Source organism: Brienomyrus brachyistius, unplaced genomic scaffold, assembly GCF_023856365.1.
Source record: "Brienomyrus brachyistius isolate T26 unplaced genomic scaffold, BBRACH_0.4 scaffold42, whole genome shotgun sequence".
Classification (NCBI taxonomy): Eukaryota; Metazoa; Chordata; class Actinopteri; order Osteoglossiformes; family Mormyridae; genus Brienomyrus; species Brienomyrus brachyistius.
The window spans coordinates 933908-952394 of NW_026042317.1; the positions used below are offsets into that span (position 1 = coordinate 933908).

The 18487-nt window shown below is 44.0% G+C and overlaps 1 protein-coding gene across 4 annotated transcripts in view; it reads left to right on the forward strand.

Moving 5' to 3' along the window:
* The first annotated feature begins 1680 nt into the window (after positions 1-1680).
* The window catches only part of LOC125722758 (protein NLRC3-like), a 30593-nt gene continuing 13786 nt past the window's right edge, over positions 1681-18487 (forward strand). For 2 of the 4 annotated variants that reach the window (XM_048998952.1, XM_048998955.1), the window contains exons 1-6: positions 1870-1888; positions 4388-4507; positions 5029-5142; positions 10311-10374; positions 10558-10786; positions 11415-13128. In XM_048998952.1, the coding sequence (XP_048854909.1) occupies positions 4428-4507; positions 5029-5142; positions 10311-10374; positions 10558-10786; positions 11415-13128 (2201 nt within the window). In that variant the 5' untranslated portion in view covers positions 1870-1888; positions 4388-4427. Of the gene's footprint in view, positions 1782-1869; positions 1889-4387; positions 4508-5028; positions 5143-10310; positions 10375-10557; positions 10787-11414; positions 13129-18487 lie in introns of those variants that run through there. The other 2 variants (XM_048998953.1, XM_048998954.1) reach the window with 2 other exon arrangements.

Below are 18487 nucleotides of genomic sequence, written 5' to 3' on the forward strand. Positions count from 1 at the left end.
CTCCAAAAAAAGAAAAGAAGAGCAGAGAATAAATCATACTGGCGTCTCACGCTACGTTAGAAACATGTGAAATGCTAATAATTATATAGCTTAAAAAGTGTGGTGTCGTACATGGCGTTGTTAGATTTTTTAAATTGACATTACGGGGGAAAAAACATGGGAACCATTCGAAACTGGAAGTAAATGTGGGAACTGCAAGGGAACAATGATTAACATTAATGGGCAAATCGAGGCGGCTTGCTTTCCTCAATCACTGCCCCAAGTCCCCCCCCCCCATCTCAATTTGGTCGAGTGTAATAACTGTGGTGGCTCTTGGAATGTATTACCAAACAATCCCAGGGTCTAAGTGAACGCGGATCGCTTGTGTTTCGTACTCCGACAGTAACGTTAGGCGCTATCCCCTAAAATCCTTACCAGGATGGAAAAAGGACTGATTCAAAGTACATGTATAAAAGTTTCTTCTCAGAGTCATATGGGAAGTGTGGTCTTTAAAGCTTCCCCAATATAAAAAAAAACTAATTCAATGGATCATACACGTCGTGCAATTTCCAATAATATATTAAGATAATTCATTTGCGAGACACATTTGCAGAGGTGATGGGTTTGGTTCTTAAGCCATTTTAACGTAAATCCCTAATGTCAGAGCAATCTGAAGTCAAGCAATACATCTCCCACCCTGGAGTAGATCTACATGTGAACTTTTTCCTTCCCGGCGCAGGTGGGAATTGCTTTACTTCTTGTACCTTTTGTTTCAGCACACAGTCTATAACACCTGTGCACATAGGAGACAAGCTAAGAGAAACGATTCATGATACAATCTTCTTATCTGTTAGATCAGATTAACGATCCAGCCACCATTTTTAATGACTGGCGAGCGGCGTGCTGACATCCGTCACCCTAAATGCAAAATAAATGTTTGGTTTGTAACAGGAAATATCTGTGAGTGAGTATTTCTGGGCATCTACATCCACAGCCCATAAAAGATACCGGCCTTTATTCCCCCCCCAGGCTCGCTGTGATCGTCCACCTTGTCAGAAATCTGCTTCTTCAGTCTCTCTCTTTCCTCCCCCCTTCATTTCGTCCAGGATGTGAGGAGTTGCCAGGGCAGACCGAGCAGTGAGATAATTTTGATCTCCTTGTTGTGACTGTGGAGAGCTGGTGGGGAGGGGGTGCGGGGGGGCACTCATCTCCCAGCCAAGTTCCCCTTTCTCCTCTGGGACCCTGGACTCATGGACCACGGACCGGATAAGAAGATAACAGCCCTCTCTAGCAGAGCCGTGCTAAAGTCTCCCTGCGCTAAAATGATTCCCCTGGGAATCAATGGGCCTTTTCTTTTGTTGGCCGCCGTTTGCTCCGCGGTTCTACACTCCATGTGAAACAGCAGACAGTCATGGGGAAACATAAAACATAATACTTGTGTGAGCAGCTTGTCACTGGCTCTTTAGGGGGGGTGGGGGGTGGGGGAGCTGTGCAGATATTGCTGTGAAAGAAGAATCATGCAGTGGGAGGGGTGACGGCCCTCCACATCCAGATCGGATGTCCCGCGGGGGCGGGGGGGGGGGGGTCATTCAGATGCTGCGTGGGCGGGGCTAAGATCCTACTACGCGCCATTGAATCCACGTCCATTTCCGCTTAGACAGCTTCCGCTGTTCCGATACGAAGCTGATATAACGACTTCCTGCCTGTAAATGAAAGTGAAAGCGATTTAAACCTGGAGTCGCCATTTTGTCAAGAAGCACGAGTATGATTCTGGAAAAATAAAAAGATATTTTTATTGCCAGGTAAGATTATACTCAACAGATTAAACTAATAGTAAAACATACATGGTTAACTTACTTAATAGTTCTCAACGTAATTAATCGTTAAATATACCTCCGTGCATTACATGGTAAGTATAACTGTGTCACAGAATATTTTGAATTTTCGAATGTAAAGCGAATTAACAATAATAATAATATTTAATTATTTATGGTCAATCCTGATTTCGCCTAATATACAGCGTTACTTAAACATGTACATGGGGTAGATTGTAATACTTTGAAGTTATATTAAGCTTGTTTTAAGATGTTGGGGATAACTGCTAGCGGGCCGAAGAACCCGGGTTAAACTCAAGGCTTAATATTTTATGAAACAAGGCTAAACCACGGCATTGCTGTATTTTTTTCTTTACTTTTTTTTCTTAGTCCATAAACAGTTTGTCCGGGATAGGCTCCGGACCCCCCGCGACCCAGTAGGATAAGCGGTTTGGAAAATGGATGGATGGATGGATAAACAGTTTGGTATTTTTACGTAAAGACAGGCTTAGCGCCAGACGGATTGGGTAGGACGATGCGTCGTTTAGGATAAATAAATTATTTAAAATGGTATTAAATTATATAGAGAAATGTATTTGCAGGGTTTATATGCAGTACGGAAACTTTATTTTTTATTAAGAAATATCAAAATATAAATATTAAATCTTCTTTCAAATCTGTAGATAAAAGTGATGTAATTGCATCACCTATGCAAAAACAAGAAACAAATTCACTTATTTAACAAAGAAACTTAACTAAGATGCCAATTCCTACTGAGGAAAAAGTTATCTAGTATTTCCCCCTTTGGCCAAAATAACCTCAATGAGACGTTTCCTATAACCATCTATCAATCTCTGACTCGACTGGCAGAAAGTCCCCCCCCCCCTCCAATACATAATTCCTTAAGCTGTGTGATGTTTGAAGGGTGTCCTGCATGCACTTCTGCTTCAAATCACCCCACAGCATCTCAGTAGGATTCAGATCCGGGCTTTGACTTGACCATTCCAGAACTCTCCATTTCTTTCTTGTAAGCCATTCCTTGGCACATGCACCCTCTGATATGATGAAGACTTCATAGTGGATTCTATGATGGTGAGCTGGCCAGGTTCTGCTGCAGCAAAGCAGCCCCAAACCATGACATTTCCACCCCCAAGCTTCACAGCTGCTATGAGGTTCTTTTGCTCAAAAGCTGCCTTTGGTTTATGCCAAACATGTCTTCTGTTACTGCGCCCAACTAATTCAATGTCAGATCCATCTGTCCAAAGCACATTGTTCATTAAGCCCCAGTCTGTGTCTTGATGGTCTCTGGCAAACTTCAGTGTTGCTCAGATGTGTTTTTGACAGCAGGGTTTCCTCCTTGCACAGCTCCCATGTAAATCAGACTTGTGCGTCTCTTTCTGATGCTAGATGCATGTACCTTGACATCAGCTGTGGCAGGAGCTTCCTGTATGACCCGTGATGACCTTTTAGGGCTTTTGGAGATGTCTTTCAGCATCTTGTCGTCTGCTCTTGGGCTGAACTTGCTAGGACAGCCTGCCCTGGCCATGCTGGCAGTTGTTTTAAATGTGAATTATTGTGTAAATGATTTTCCGGACAGAGGAATGGCTGATTCCAAACTCTCTTGATCTTTTTATATCCTTCCCAGACTCATATGCATCTACAAGCTTCTTTCTGAAGGCCTCAGAGAGCTCTTTGGGTCTCACATGGTGATATCACTCATTTCCACAGTCAAGGGCAAAGCAGACTAAATGTCTGTGGTTTAAATAAGACAGGTTCCACCAAACAGCTCCATAACGATGTTCTAACCATCTTCACCTGATATGGTGCCACCTGAGTCTAACTCTAGGCATTTTAAATAGTGATGAATGTGAGGGGGTCCTAACTTTGTCCTCAGTGGAAATTAGCATCTTTGTCAATTTCTTTTCGTAAATAAGTGAATTTGTTTCTTGTTTTTGCGTAGATGATGTAATTACATCACCTTTATCTACAGATATAGCTTGAAATACGTTTTCATACTGATATGTTGATATTTCTTAATAAAGAACTAAATATTTAATGGGGTGCCCTAATTGTTTCATGTGACCGTATATTATTTTATATATTTTTCTATTTCAACAAATTGACCTGTAATATATTTTTAAAATATCTGTATTTACTTATCAATGTTTTTTATGAAATAACTGACGTGAGTTAATAGCCACCTACCAGCCAATCAGAAAATAGCATTTGTTTTTTCGGGGTAAATTCCAAAATAAGTTACACATGATCGCTGCAAGAACATTATTACATAGATGCGAACATGGAGTGCAGACAAGGTGGGAGTGAAAGAGCAGGATCCGATGTTCTGATGGGTTGTGTTCCCTTGTCGATACGTGGTACCGTAACCCACACCGATGATTGCGTGGTTCAACTGAACACCGGTAAAAATTTAATTTGGCAATAGGATATCAGTGTTGAAAGTTGTACTTTATTGTGCAGGACAGTTTGAATTATTCAAGTAGTCACATTTGCATTATGTGAAATAATATTTCATAATTTAAATACTGTTTAAATATTATACGTAGGATGCATATAATAACCCTTCATGTTCACAGAGGCCCCAGCAGGAATCAACTGGTCTGGATTTGCACAAAAATGGAGAAGGAGAGAGGAAAAAGAAGAGCTGCTTCTGAAATGCGCCCCCTTGTGGGGTGTAACAGAAAGAGCCCTGAGAGGTAACAGTGTTACAGCCCACTAGCATGCATGTCTCTCTGGGTCTAGAGTCAGGCCATAACATAAAAGTAAACTGGGCTCCTAGCTAGGGCTGGTCAGTGGGCAGCACTTTAATATGTGTAGCTTAATAAAAAGACCTCGCCATCTTCTGTCTTCACCATCTTCTTCCACAATCAACCAGTTCTTTTATACTAGAGGCGAGTAACAGACCATCCGTCCTATACAAAATGGCCTCATAACAAAACTAAACAAAAACATATATAAACAGGTAAAAAGGAACATCAGTCAAGTCTAGTTGTGGAGGTTTTTAACGGTGATACTAAAAGTTTCACATAAAATCTAAATTTTAGATGAGACAATTTCCTTAACAGCTGACTGTAAATAAGTCTGTTTACATGAAGAGCTTCACAGCATATCAAAGTACATGAAGGCAGAGCAGAAGGCTAAACAGCAGTGTGATGCCGTCCCCATTGTATGAATTATATTTATACCATGACGGTTTGTTTCCTCTCGCTGCCCACAGTGTCCTGATGGAGAGAGCAGACTCCCCTGTACCCAGCTGTGTTTCCATGAAGAGTGACTGGTCAATGGATCGACCAATCGCCTTCAGAGAGGGACCTTTACCTACAGATCAAAGGTAAATGTGCATTTAAGCAAACACAGTTTAAATGCATTTAAACAAACACTGTTAATGACATTCAGACTCTCAGTCAAATGGCACAGAGACACATACAAGCTATGAGGAAATAACATATTTATAATGAATGCACCAATTTTTACCTTTAACAGATTCCATCACCTTGAGAATCTAAACAAAAGTTTTGTCTGTATTCTATATAAATACCATCTGAGGTAAATGGATGAGGATTACTGTAAAACCTGGCTTCCTGTGAGCTGGAATTGGAAGTTATTTAATCACAAAGTGGATTTTAAATTTCAGTCCTCAGCACAGAGCTGGAGAAAAACTTGTTTGCCTGTTTCCCCCCCTGCATGTCCATTAAAGAATGACTCAACAATAGATTCTCAACATGCGACACGGATGTTTCTGTTTTGATAACAAGGAACTTCACTTGGGGTGGCATGGTGGTGCAGTGGTTAGCACTGTTGCCTCACACCTCTGGGACCCAGGTTCGAGTCTCCGCCTGGGTTACATGTGTATGGAGTTTGCATGTTCTCCCCATGTCGTTGTGGGGTTTCCTCCAGGTACTCCGGTTTCCCCCCACAGTCCAAAAACATGCTGAGGCTAATTGGACTTGCTAAATTGCCCGTAGGTGTGAATGGTGTGTGAGTGTGCCCTGCGATGGGCTGGCCCCCCATCCTAGGTTGTTCCCTACCTTGTGCCCATTGCTTCCAGGATAGGCTCCGGACCCCCTGCGACCCAGTAGGATAAGCAGGTTGGAAAATGGATAGATGGATAATTTCACTCTCATGAATTCATTAGATCAGACTCAGACGAAGGCTTCAGTTTAACATGTTTAATCGAACTGTGTAGCTTAAACAATAAACTACTGTCATCAGACAATAAAAGAGAAAGACTATTGGTTTCTTTGCCAAAGGTGACGTTTAAATACTTGCTGATTCAGATCATAATTAATGTGACACTGTAGTGGTTCTCATCCCCTGAGTATAAAATAAGATGATTTGTTGATCCCAGGGTTAAATTCTCTTGCGTTCAGCAACAAAGTGCACAGATACAAACATACAATGTAAAACAAAGACAACGTGCAAAGACAGAAGATATAGTGCAAGTGAGTAAACATTTATAGAAGTAAACTAAATTTCTGTAGGGTTAAGAAGTACACAGCACACAAAAAATAGAAAAATTAGAAAATAGAATATTTTTCAAGAAATAAATATAAATAAAAATTAATTGTGCGTTACGGCCAACGAGTGCGACCCAGAGTGTTCCGACTGAGGCTGTGCTGCCGCTTACTAGCATCCGGTCCAAGCAGGTGGAGGGGGCCGCATGAGTCAGAACTCTGACCTGGAGGTAGCCATCGAGCTCCTAAAGCACGCAGCCCCGCCAGGCCCTGTCAGCTCTCAGGCTGTCTGCCCTGTATGCGCAGCTGGGCCAGTTACACAGCTGCAGATAAGAGGTCAGGTGTGTTCCTCTGCCAGACTCTGCCCCACCAGGTCAGGAGGAAGTCTAACTGCCCCCCCATCCTTTGTTCCTCCTCGATGTGCCTCTAGCTGCCCAGATCAGCCCCTGGCAGAGTTACACCCTGTGTTATAGCTCATCACAGTGTGTATGACTTGTGCTGATCTCTCTATAGCACCGGCAGATACTGTGTTTGTCTTGGGTTACGCCTGTGGTAAGGGACACCGGGGGGCGCTATAGCGCCGGCAGATACTGTGTTTGTCTTGGGCTGCGCCTGTGGTAATGGACACCGGGGGGCGCTATAGCGCCGGCAGATACTGTGTTTGCCTTGGGCTGCACCTGTGCTAATGGACACCGGGGGGCGCTATAGCGCCGGCAGATACTGTGTTTGTCTTGGGTTGCGCCTGTGGTAATGGACACCGGGGGGCGCTATAGCACCGGCAGATACTGTGTTTGCCTTGGGTCGCGCCTGTGGTAATGGACACCGGGGGGCGCTATAGCACCGGCAGATACTGTGTTTGCCTTGGGTCGCGCCTGTGGTAATGGACACCGGGGGGCGCTATAGCACCGGCAGATACTGTGTTTGCCTTGGGTTGCGCCTGTGGTAATGGACACCGGGGGGCGCTATAGCACCGGCAGATACTGTGTTTGTCTTGGGTTGCGCCTGTGGTAATGGTCACCGGGGGGCGCTATAGCACCGGCAGATACTGTGTCTGTCTTGGGTCGCGCCTGTGGTAATGGACACCGGGGGGCGCTATAGCACCGGCAGATACTGTGTTTGTCTTGGGTTGCGCCTGTGGTAATGGTCACCGGGGGGCGCTATAGCACCGGCAGATACTGTGTCTGTCTTGGGTCGCGCCTGTGGTAATGGACACCGGGGGGCGCTATAGCACCGGCAGATACTGTGTTTGCCTTGGGTTGCGCCTGTGGTAATGGACACCGGGGGGCGCTATAGCACTGGCAGATACTGTGTTTGTCTTGGGCTGCGCCTGTGGTAATGGACACCGGGGGGCGCTATAGCACCGGCAGATACTGTGTTTGCCTTGGGTCGCGCCTGTGGTAATGGACACCGGGGGGCACTATAGCACCGGCAGATACTGTGTTTGCCTTGGGTCGCGCCTGTGGTAATGGACACCGGGGGGCGCTATAGCACTGGCAGATACTGTGTTTGTCTTGGGCTGCGCCTGTGGTAATGGACACCGGGGGGCGCTATAGCACCGGCAGATACTGTGTTTGCCTTGGGTCGCGCCTGTGGTAATGGACACCGGGGGGCGCTATAGCACCGGCAGATACTGTGTTTGCCTTGGGTCGCGCCTGTGGTAATGGACACCGGGGGGCGCTATAGCACCGGCAGATACTGTGTCTGTCTTGGGTTACGCCTGTGGTAATGGACACCGGGGGGCGCTATAGCACCGGCAGATACTGTGTTTGCCTTGGGTCGCGCCTGTGGTAATGGACACCGGGGGGCGCTATAGCACCAGCAGATACTGTGTTTGTCTTGGGTTGCGCCTGTGGTAATGGACACCGGGGGGCGCTGGGCCCCGACAGCTGGGTGGTGTAAGCTGAGAGGCCTGCCTCCGCTCATACTGCTCGCTCCCCTTCCCACCCGCTCTCACGCTTCCCCCTGTCCCCTGTCAGCACATCCCCATCACATCCTAATGGGATAAGAACGTTCTGAAGATTTGAGGCATCATCACCAGCACTTGAGTTCATGGACAGCTGTGTGTATGTTTTTCTTCACTGCTGCTGGCTGACAGACAAACTGTGATCCCTGAAGTGGTTAGTATTCTGTAATACAGTAGGACATTCCAGAGGGAGTGGCGCATGCTGATGACATCATGCACGTTATGTCCACTGGGATGGAGAACAGGTGCAGGATGATGATGTTTAATGTTTCATCATATTTAGGCAGCAGTATCACCCCGGCTAGTGGGGGCCTGGGGACCAGCTGGTACGGAAGCTGGGGGGCAGGGATGCTGGCAACAAGCTGATAGGCGCCCCCCTCCCCCCCAATCTGACGCTTCCTGCTCACCTGCGAGTCCCAGGCCGGCGCGGCCGTGGGCCAGTCACTCACAGAGCAGGCGACTCCATTGATAAGCAAAGCAGAGCCTTATTGAGGGGTGGGGTAGCGAGGAGGGGGGATCCACTGTTTGCCGGTTGCATAGGAAGCTGTGTGATCACTCTGGTGGGGGGGGTCTAGCCCTGTAGGTGCTGAAGGACAGATTCGGCCCATTAGCCCTGTAGATGCTGAATTTAACCAACAAGCTATTTAACCAGTTTCTTGACTGAGGATTGTGAATCAGATGCTGGTATTTAGCTCTGCTAAACAAGTGAATCACTGTAAATGTCACTGGGCACAAAGGGCTGCATAGAAAACTGTCCTTCCTGCCTGCTGTGTCTCTGTGTGCTGGAGCCTGATGTCACTGGTTCTCTTCTGCTGTCATGAGAAAATTAGGAAGCCGCCCCAGTGAATAAAGCTTAACATGGCAGATACATCTTTCCAAACTACAACCCCAATTCCAAAAATGTTGGGACGTTCTGCAAACTGTAAATAAAAACAGAATGCAGTGATATGGAAATCTGATAAACCTGTATTTTATTCATAACAGAACACAGAAAACATATCAAATGTTTAAACTGAGAAAATGCATCAAGGAAAAAATAAGGTCATTTTGAATGTCGCAGCAGCCACACATCTCAAAAAAGTCAGGACAAGGCTATGTTTACCACTGTGTGGCACCTCATCTTCTTTTAACAACAGTCTGTAAATGTCTGGGGACTGAGGAGATCAGTTGTTTGAGTTTTGGGAGAGGAATGTTGTCCCATTCTTGTCTGATACAGGATTCTAGTTGCTCAATTGTCCTAGATCTTCTGTGTCATATTTTTCATTTTATGATGCACCAAATGTTCTCAATGGCTGGAAGATCTGGACCGCTGGCAGGCCAGTTCAGTACCTGGACCCTTCTTCTACGAATCCATCATGTTGTAATTGATGCAGTGTGTGTTTTTGCATTGTCATGTGGGAAAATGCAAGGTCTTCACTGAAAGAGACGATGTATGGATGGGTCCATCTGTTACTCTAGAACCTGGATATACCTTTCAGCATTGATGGTGCCTTTCCAGAAATATTCAACCTCTTTGAAGTTTTATACTGAGGAACTTCTTTCTGAAATTGCTCCACTATTTGTCAGTGCAGTATTAGGGGGATTGTGACCCTCTGCCCATCTTTACTTCAGAGAGACATTGCAACTCTAAGATGCTCTTTTTATACCCAGTCATGTTACTCACCTGTTGCCAATTGACATAATTATTTGCAAATTGTTCCTCCAGCTGTTGGGTTTTTGTACCACTAACTTTTCCAGCCTCCTATTGCCCCCGTCCCAACTTTTTTGAGACGTGTTGCTGTCATGAAATTCAAAATCAGCCAATATTTTTCATGAAATAGCAAAATATCTCAGTTTAAACATCTAATATGTTTTCTATACTTTGTTATGAATAAAATACGGGTTTATGAGATTTCTATATCATTAAATTCTGTTTTTATTTACAATTTGCTCAATGTTCCAACTTTTTGGAATTGGTGTTGTAATATTTCACAATGTGATCCTTTATCTGCAGTAACAGCAATTTTAATGGGGAACTTTTCAATGTTTCTGTTATATTTGTGTAGATGAATTGAGGACTTTATGTTTCTGTCTAATTCACAGAGACCAAATGGAAGAATGCAGTTCAAATCTACATGATAAATCAGGTTTATCATCTATATTGAAGGTTTGTATTTATTGCTGATATATACTTTCTTGGCTGTTATGTCAATTAGCTTATATTTTATACAGCTCTATAATAATAAATTCATCATGTTAAAGCAAATATGTTTTAAATTATGATTCACAAGTGAAACTTTGAAAAGGTTTGGTGTAAGTAACAATAATTAACTGTGACTGTTTATTTTAGTCACTAGAGGAAAAAGCCATGAAGTTCCTAAAAGAGGAACTGAAGACGTTTGTGAGGTACCTAGATCAGAATTACCCAGAATGCTCTGAGCCTCAGCTGGAGGAGGACAATGACCTGGACAGTGATGGTCAGATGCAGAAGACCTGTGGTAGAGAGGGAGCTCTGAAGATCACACTGTACATCCTGAGGACCATGAAGCAAGATGATCTTGCTGACATGCTGGAGAATAGTAAGAGCTTTATAACATTATGTACATGTACAATATTGTGTAAACGTCTTAGGCAGGCAGAGAAAAGGATGTTTAAATGGTATTCATGTTGATGTGGAACTACTATAATATGTATGTCAAAGTGTGTTTGCCATTTCAGAACCTCTCCCAAAATCACCCTAATATTTGCAGAAATAGTGCAGTATATCCACGTATGTTTTTACTTGACCACAACACACCTCATGTGACTGATCAATATCTCATTGAGTTTTAAACTAATTTAATTAATGAATGAAGTGAGCTGGTGGTGAAATTTAACAAATACATGGACTGGCTGTGGTGCCCCTGGGGAGAGGTTTGGGAACTGAAAAGGGGTTTTGTGTTTTTTTTGGTTCTGAGCAGATATACACTTACTACCCAGATAAATGGCTTTAAACATTTCCATTGGCTGCCTAAGGCTTATTCACTGTCCTGTATGCGGTGTTCCAGTAAAATACACATGATAAAACTTTCAGTTTCACGCTCACAGTCACAGGGAAATATCTGGATATGTATGTGCAAAAAAGTGTGTTTTTGGAAAATATTCTTCCTCTCATACTGGTCAGGATCACGGTGAGAATTAATGCATTTTCCTCTCATTTCTTTTCAGGACAGCTCATGCTGCAACAGGAAATCAAAGATAAACTTAAGAAGCAATTTGAGTGTGTATTTGAAGGGAAAGCTAAGGAAGGACAGCCAACACTTCTCAGTGAGATTTACACAGAACTCTACATAACTGAAGGTGGGACTGGAGCAGTGAATGATGAACATGAAGTGAGACAGATTGAAACAGCATCCAAGAAAAGTCGAACAGAAGATACTACAGTCAAGTGCAATGATATATTTAAACCCTTATGTGGGCGTGTGACACCTATCAGAACTGTACTCACTAAAGGGGTGGCAGGTATCGGGAAAACAGTCTCTGTGCAGAAATTTATTCTCGACTGGGCAGAAGGAAAAGCAAACCAGGATGTTCACTTCATATTTGCTCTTCCTTTCCGGGACCTGAATTTGATTAAGGGTAAATACAGTCTGATTGAACTGCTTCAACACTTTGTCCCAGAACTGAAATCACTTCAGTCCACTGAGCTGTTTAGGTACAAAGTCTTGTTCATCTTTGATGGTCTGGATGAGTGTCGCCTTCCTCTCGATTTTCATAACAATGAGAGCTGGTTTGATGTAACAAAGAAAACGTCACTGGATGTGCTGTTGACTAACCTCATTAAGGGGAATCTGCTCCCATCCGCTCTCCTCTGGATAACCTCCCGGCCAGCAGCAGCCAATCAGATACCTGCTAAGTGTGTCCAGCAGGTGACAGAGATACGAGGGTTCAGTGATGTCCAGAAGGAGGAGTATTTCAAGAAGAGATTTAATGATCAGAGCCTGGCCAGCAGGATTATCACACATGTGAAATCATCAAGGAGCCTCTTCATCATGTGCCACATACCTGTGTTCTGCTGGATTTCAGCCACTGTGCTTAAGAGGATTTTTAGTGAGACTGACAGGGGAGAAATTCCAAAGACTCTGACTGAAATGTACACACACTTCCTGATCTTTCAGACAAGTTTAAAAAATGACAAGTATATGAAAAACCATGAAACTAAGCTTAAGGAATGCAGCAAGCAATTCCTTTTAAAACTTGGTAAACTGGCTTTTGACAACCTTGAGAAAGGCAATCTCATATTTTATGAGCAAGATCTGTTAGAGAATGGCATTGATGTCACTGAAACTTCAGTTTACTCTGGAGTGTGCACAGAAGTCTTTAAAGAGGAGTATGGGTTGTACCAGGAGAAGGTGTACTGCTTTGTGCATCTGAGCATCCAGGAGTATCTCGCTGCTTTATATGTGTTTCTGTCAAACTCATCAGCTGACCTGCTGAAGACTGCAGTGAATCAGGCATTAGAGAGCAAGAATGGACACTTGGACCTCTACCTCCGCTTCCTCCTGGGCCTCTCAACAGACTCCAGTAAGACTCTGTTACAAAGACTACTGGGGCCGACAAGAATCAGCTCACATACCATTAAGGAAACAGCCCAATACATCAAGGAGAAAATAAAGGAGAATTTATCTCCAGAAAGGACCATCAACCTGTTCCACTGTTTGACTGAGCTGGGTGAAAATTCTCTAATAGAGGAAGTCCAAAGATACCTGAATTCAGGAATCATTTCAGCAGATGACCTCTCACCTGCACAGTACTCAGCTCTGGCCTTTGTGATGCTGATGTCAGATGAGGAGCTGGATGTGTTTGATCTGAAGAAATACATCAGATCAGATAAAGAGCAATGGAGGCTGCTGCCTGTGGTCAAGAACTCCAGGACGGCTCTGTAAGTGACGTGGGGATGGGAAATCATGTCTGGTCTGGCAGTAATATATGAATATTGTTTGAAAGGTGTAATATATATTATATATTTCTCCTCATAAGTGAGGTTTTATTTTGATAATCACAGCTATAGCTGTTTGTATAGCAGTAGCTAATCTTGACCACAGCCTTTATAATGACTGAAGGTAGTGATGTCACTTTTTGTTTGTTACTACGTTTCCATTCCCATCCAGTCTGCCTTCTGATCACAGCACAGCATCCTAACCTGCTATAGAAACAGTGAGGGCTCTTTATCCACAGGGTGTATCAGTGGTATGTGAGTGTTATTGTCAGCAGGTGTCAAGTCCGCCCCTGGCCAAATAGGGGCCCTAAGCAGAATTTTATTTTGAGCCCCTCACCACCCCCCCATTAGAAAATGACTGTATCACGAAATGCCATTCAGGTTTACAACCTTTATTAGTAAGAACAAATCAAATGAACATCCTCTTTCAACAATGGAACAACAAGCCTTTTACAGATGCACACGTCTGCATTTTCTGGACGCAAAGTCATCAATCAGGTCATCATATGACAGCTGCTGTGCCACTTCTGAGTTGATGCTTATGATAGTCAGGCCACTGAAGCGTTCTTGCGTCATTGATGAGCGGAGGTATGTTTTGATGCGCTTCAGTTTTGAGAAGCTTCGCTCAGCAGAGGCAACTAACAGGGAGAGTTACTGCAATGTGGAGGGAAATCTATAGATTTGGATACAGTTCCTGCAAATGATTTTCATGGAGAAATGACAACATCTCTAGAGCAGTTTCTTGTGCTGGCAGTTCTGGGAGGTTCATGATTTCCTGGGCCATCTCTGTATCTTCAATATCAGACTCTCCCTTTACAGTCAATGTCTTCTCCACCTTGGTGCAGTGTTTCTACAAGGTGTCTTTGGGCATCCCTTGAAGCTGTTTGAAATCAAGCAGCACAACAAGTTGCAGCACACCTGTGGGAAGCCACCTCCTCTGCCAGAGCCTGGGCCTCTACTTTAGCAGCTGGATCATTAACAGTTTGCCTAGCTTCAAGGAGAGCATCCCGGATTTCTTTTGCTTGATGTCTGACAGCTGCAACACTCTGAAGTTGCAACACTGCTCTCCTACCTAACATCACTCCAGGACTTCAGTGTCACGTTGACATGCTTAGTCAAGATGCTCCATCGCTGTGTGGCTCCTGAGAAAAAAATAAAGAGCTTCAGCACATAGCCAAAATAGCCTACAGCATTCTTGGAGGACATTGCTGAATCCGCTAGGATAAGATTCATGGTATGTGCACCACAAGCTACAAGCAGGGCTCTTGGGTTTTTGTTGAGCAGTCTTGCTCATTCCCTTTCATGTTTGCCCCATTGTCATAGGCCTGTTCCCTGCAATTGTCAAAGCAAGTGTGAAGCCCTTCCAGTTTGTCCAATATGACATTTGATATGTTCTGGCCCGTAACTTCCTCACTTACCAGATATCCCAAGAAGTATTCTTTAACTTCTGGCTTGGATTTCAATGCCACACTGTGCAGTATGACTCACACCTGTTCTTTATGACTTGCATCTGGGGTGAAGTCAAGGATAATGGAATAGTATTTTGCCTCTTGCACACAGGAGACAATGGTTTGTAAGACTCTGTCACCAATGATCTGTATCAGTTCATTTTGTATTCTCTGCCCAAGATAGTAAGTGTGGGTGCTCTCATCTTTTATCCTGGCACGATGATTTTCCATCACAGGATTGAACTTTGCTACAGTAGCAACTCAACTTCCTTCAAGAAGTTGCTATTATAAAGGTGTCGTGAAGAGCCTCTGAAAGCCATATGTCTTGATGCAAGTGACTAATGAGATGTTTGAGGACATTTCTCCATATTTTCCTCTCTTCCTCTAGTAAAGTCAGTTCCTGCTGGTCAATTGTCTTGCCCTTCCTCAGACGAAGCTCAAGGTCCCTCCATTTAAGTATTGATTTTGCGTCTTCTGAGTTGTTGTCATGACTCTTTAAAGCAGCATTAATATTTTACCAATCATTAAGGCCCTCTGTAGTTAGCTTTATATCTTGAGCACTAAAAAGCTGCATCTGAGCATCCACTTGCAAGTGGCCTGTAGGACAAACTACTGTCTTAGGGAAAGTGAAGTTTGACACAACCTTAAAAGACCCTCGTCACAGAAATTCAACCCGATTGACGTCTGACAGGTGTGCTGGCCACAGAACAGGATCAACTGGTTGTGCACTTGGAGTAGTGATAGTAGCATCTGTAGCTGAAGAGATGTTGCTTGACGGCCCTGGTGATGTGCTGGGTAATGCTGCTTCAGTAGACATGGTGCTTGATGGCCCTTGTGCCGTACTGGGTGCTGGCTCCAGGACATCCTTAGTAACAAACTTCAGCATTGACCCTGTTATGACAAGAAATCCATCATTCAAGCAGATGATTAAGGTTTGTTTTGGTCTTAATGGTAAATTACACAATGAAATTAATATAAATACTAGCCTCACAAAGATTAAAATGCAATCAATGCAAATACGACTACAACTAATAATAATATTCATTATGATTTGATGATATTTCATTATTTAAATATTTTTATATACTTACATTTTGTAATTAGGTTCTATATTCCTACACTGATGTTTGCTGCTGCAACACTTTAAATTTCTCCACTGTGGGTCAAATAAAGGATTATCTTCATTTATCTTATCTTACCTTATTTTATCTTATCTAATCTAATCTTATATGACTGTTAGGAATTAGAGATGGTGTCAGGCTCTGCGGTGGATGGGCAGGCTAGAAGCGGCGAAGGATGAGGCAGGTAGCCGGAATATGGGAAAACGAGCATTTATTAGATGAACATAACATCAATGACAAGTCTGGGGAAGATGGACTCAGACGCGGACTAAATACACAAGACAAGCCAAAAATAACAGGACACAGCTGGGCACGATTGGGGAAGCAGACGTGGATGGTCAGGGGGCGTGGCACACACGAGGATCGTACGAGCTGGGCGTGACAGATGGCGTCATTTTACATCCATAAAAATAGCCCAAACCTTCTATTGATAGCATAGATTGATGGGCTGTAAACCTGAGACAGCATATGACCACCAACTGGTCAATTAACCACTCCGTTTTCAACAGAGGTGGATGTGTATGCAGTTAACATTCAGTGAATGATAATCAGGGCTGCTGGAAAGTTTAATCTATAGTCCAGACAGAATTATCTAGACAGAATGATCCTCTCTTCTGTTTCATGATTAGCAGGGTAGCAGCTGCGGTGTTTATGCCACTAACTTTTTCTTTATTATTTCAACAACAAACCCACCTTCACGTGAAGCACGAGCCTCCTCTTGTTTTGACATTTTCTTTCTTTTGCCTGCTCCCGACTCGTATTGCCGTTTGGAGGCCATCTCTCCACCTGCATGGATACAACTGCCTGTCGGTGCATTTGACCGCTGATTGGTCAGATGCTGCCTGCTGTCAATCATTGTGGCAATGCCTGCGGTGTCAGATTACTCGTCTCTTTTTTTTCTCTCCTGACTTGGGTTGACTTGGTGCTCTACGCCTCACGACAACGATGCACATCCTTTGCGCATTTGCAGAGAATGCGTCCCCTTGTGGAAAATGAAGCCCCCCATGGATCGTGGGGCCCTATGCACAGCACGTGTCCTGCATGTAAGGAGGGGCGGTCTGTTTATGTGATGGAGCCCAGAGCTGGGAGCTTCCGTATGACTGCTGTCTCTGGCTGCTCACTGGCGCCCTCTGCTGGCCTCAGCTGCACCTGGCTGAGGATGTGACGACACATCTAGTCTGGCAGACATAGATAAACATTGTTTAAAATATAAAATGAATATGTATACATGTAATTTATTTCCCCTCTTTTATCAACAAGGTTCCTTTTTAATCTAGTTTATATTAACTGAAGGTAGTGATGTAGTAAAAACAAAAAAGACAAGATTTCCATGACCTTCCTTTGTGTAACAAATAACCAAGGATACAGCATCATACAGAATGGTCCAGTTTTCATTATTAGTGGGAAAACCACTCATATTCGTTTCAGTTCTGGATGCTTTAGGAAGCATTTCTGTAAATACTGGGTGTGGTGCGTGACTCTTTGGGTTCGGACTCTGTGTCCATGAGTGGAAGGTTGCTGGTTCAGATCTCCTGGCTGGCAGAGTGATGTCATCACTGGGTCCTTGAGCTGCTGGGGTGCTGGATGCTGGTCGATCCTGCGCTGCGACCCCCAAACTTCCTCTCACCTGTATATGTGTCGGCGTGTCTCTTGGAGAGCAAGATGGGAGGGGCGAAAAGACAATTTACCCATAGGGGTGAATGAAGTATCATTATTCATAAATCATTCAAACAAACATTTTTTATAAAAGCCTATTTCATAGGACTGATAGCTCTCCGATTAGTGTATTGTTAATTAGGGCTGGGCGATAAGTAAAGAAAATGTGTATGTGTCATTTAGTTTAAAAATATCACAATAAATAATCATTTTGAGTCCCCCCCCCCCAAACACTGAATGCAATTTCAGTTCAGTACAGTTTTATTTGTATAGTGTGTTTTCACAACATTACATAATTTCAAAGCACTTTACAGCATCCCTGCCCAAAGCCCCCAGTGAGCAAGTCAGGGGGGACAGTGGCAAGGAATAGCTCCCTAGAAGGAAGAATCCTTGGGAGGAACCAGACCGAAAGGGGGAGCCCATCCTCCAGGGGGCAGCAGAGGAAGTCCTAACCCTAACCAGACTGAAAGGGGGAGCCCATCCTCCAGGGGGCAGCAGAGGAAGTCCTAACTCTAACCAGACTGAAAGGGGGAGCCCATCCTCCAGGGGGCAGTAGAGGAAGCCCTAATCCTAACCAGACTCAAAGGGGGAGCCCATCCTCCAGGGGGCAGCAGAGGAAGTCCTAACTCTAACCAGACTGAAAGGGGGAGCCCATCCTCCAGGGGGCAGTAGAGGAAGTCCTAACCCTAATCAGACTCAAAGGGGGAGCCCATCCTCCAGGGGGCGAAGAAAGCGAGGAGGTTGTCAAACTTATTTCGAGCTGCCTTCGGACCAGTTAACAGTACTTCTGTTTTTCTGTGTTTAACATAAATTATTTGCCATCCAGCACCGGATATCTAGTCGACAGTCTTCTAATTACAAATATAATAAAGTCAAAACTCATAAATGCTTGTGAGACTTGTGAGTTTAATATTGAAGAATTCTGTGTTAACCTGGACAGAGATTCAAACAGGAATTTAGGATTATTTTTGTTCTCTTCCATGAGTCTGGAGAGGTACACAGACCTCGCAGTCTGTACTTAGAGAGGCTCCTTCCAGGTAGATCTGAAAACTTCTAGTTCAGTTGAGCCCCATTTGT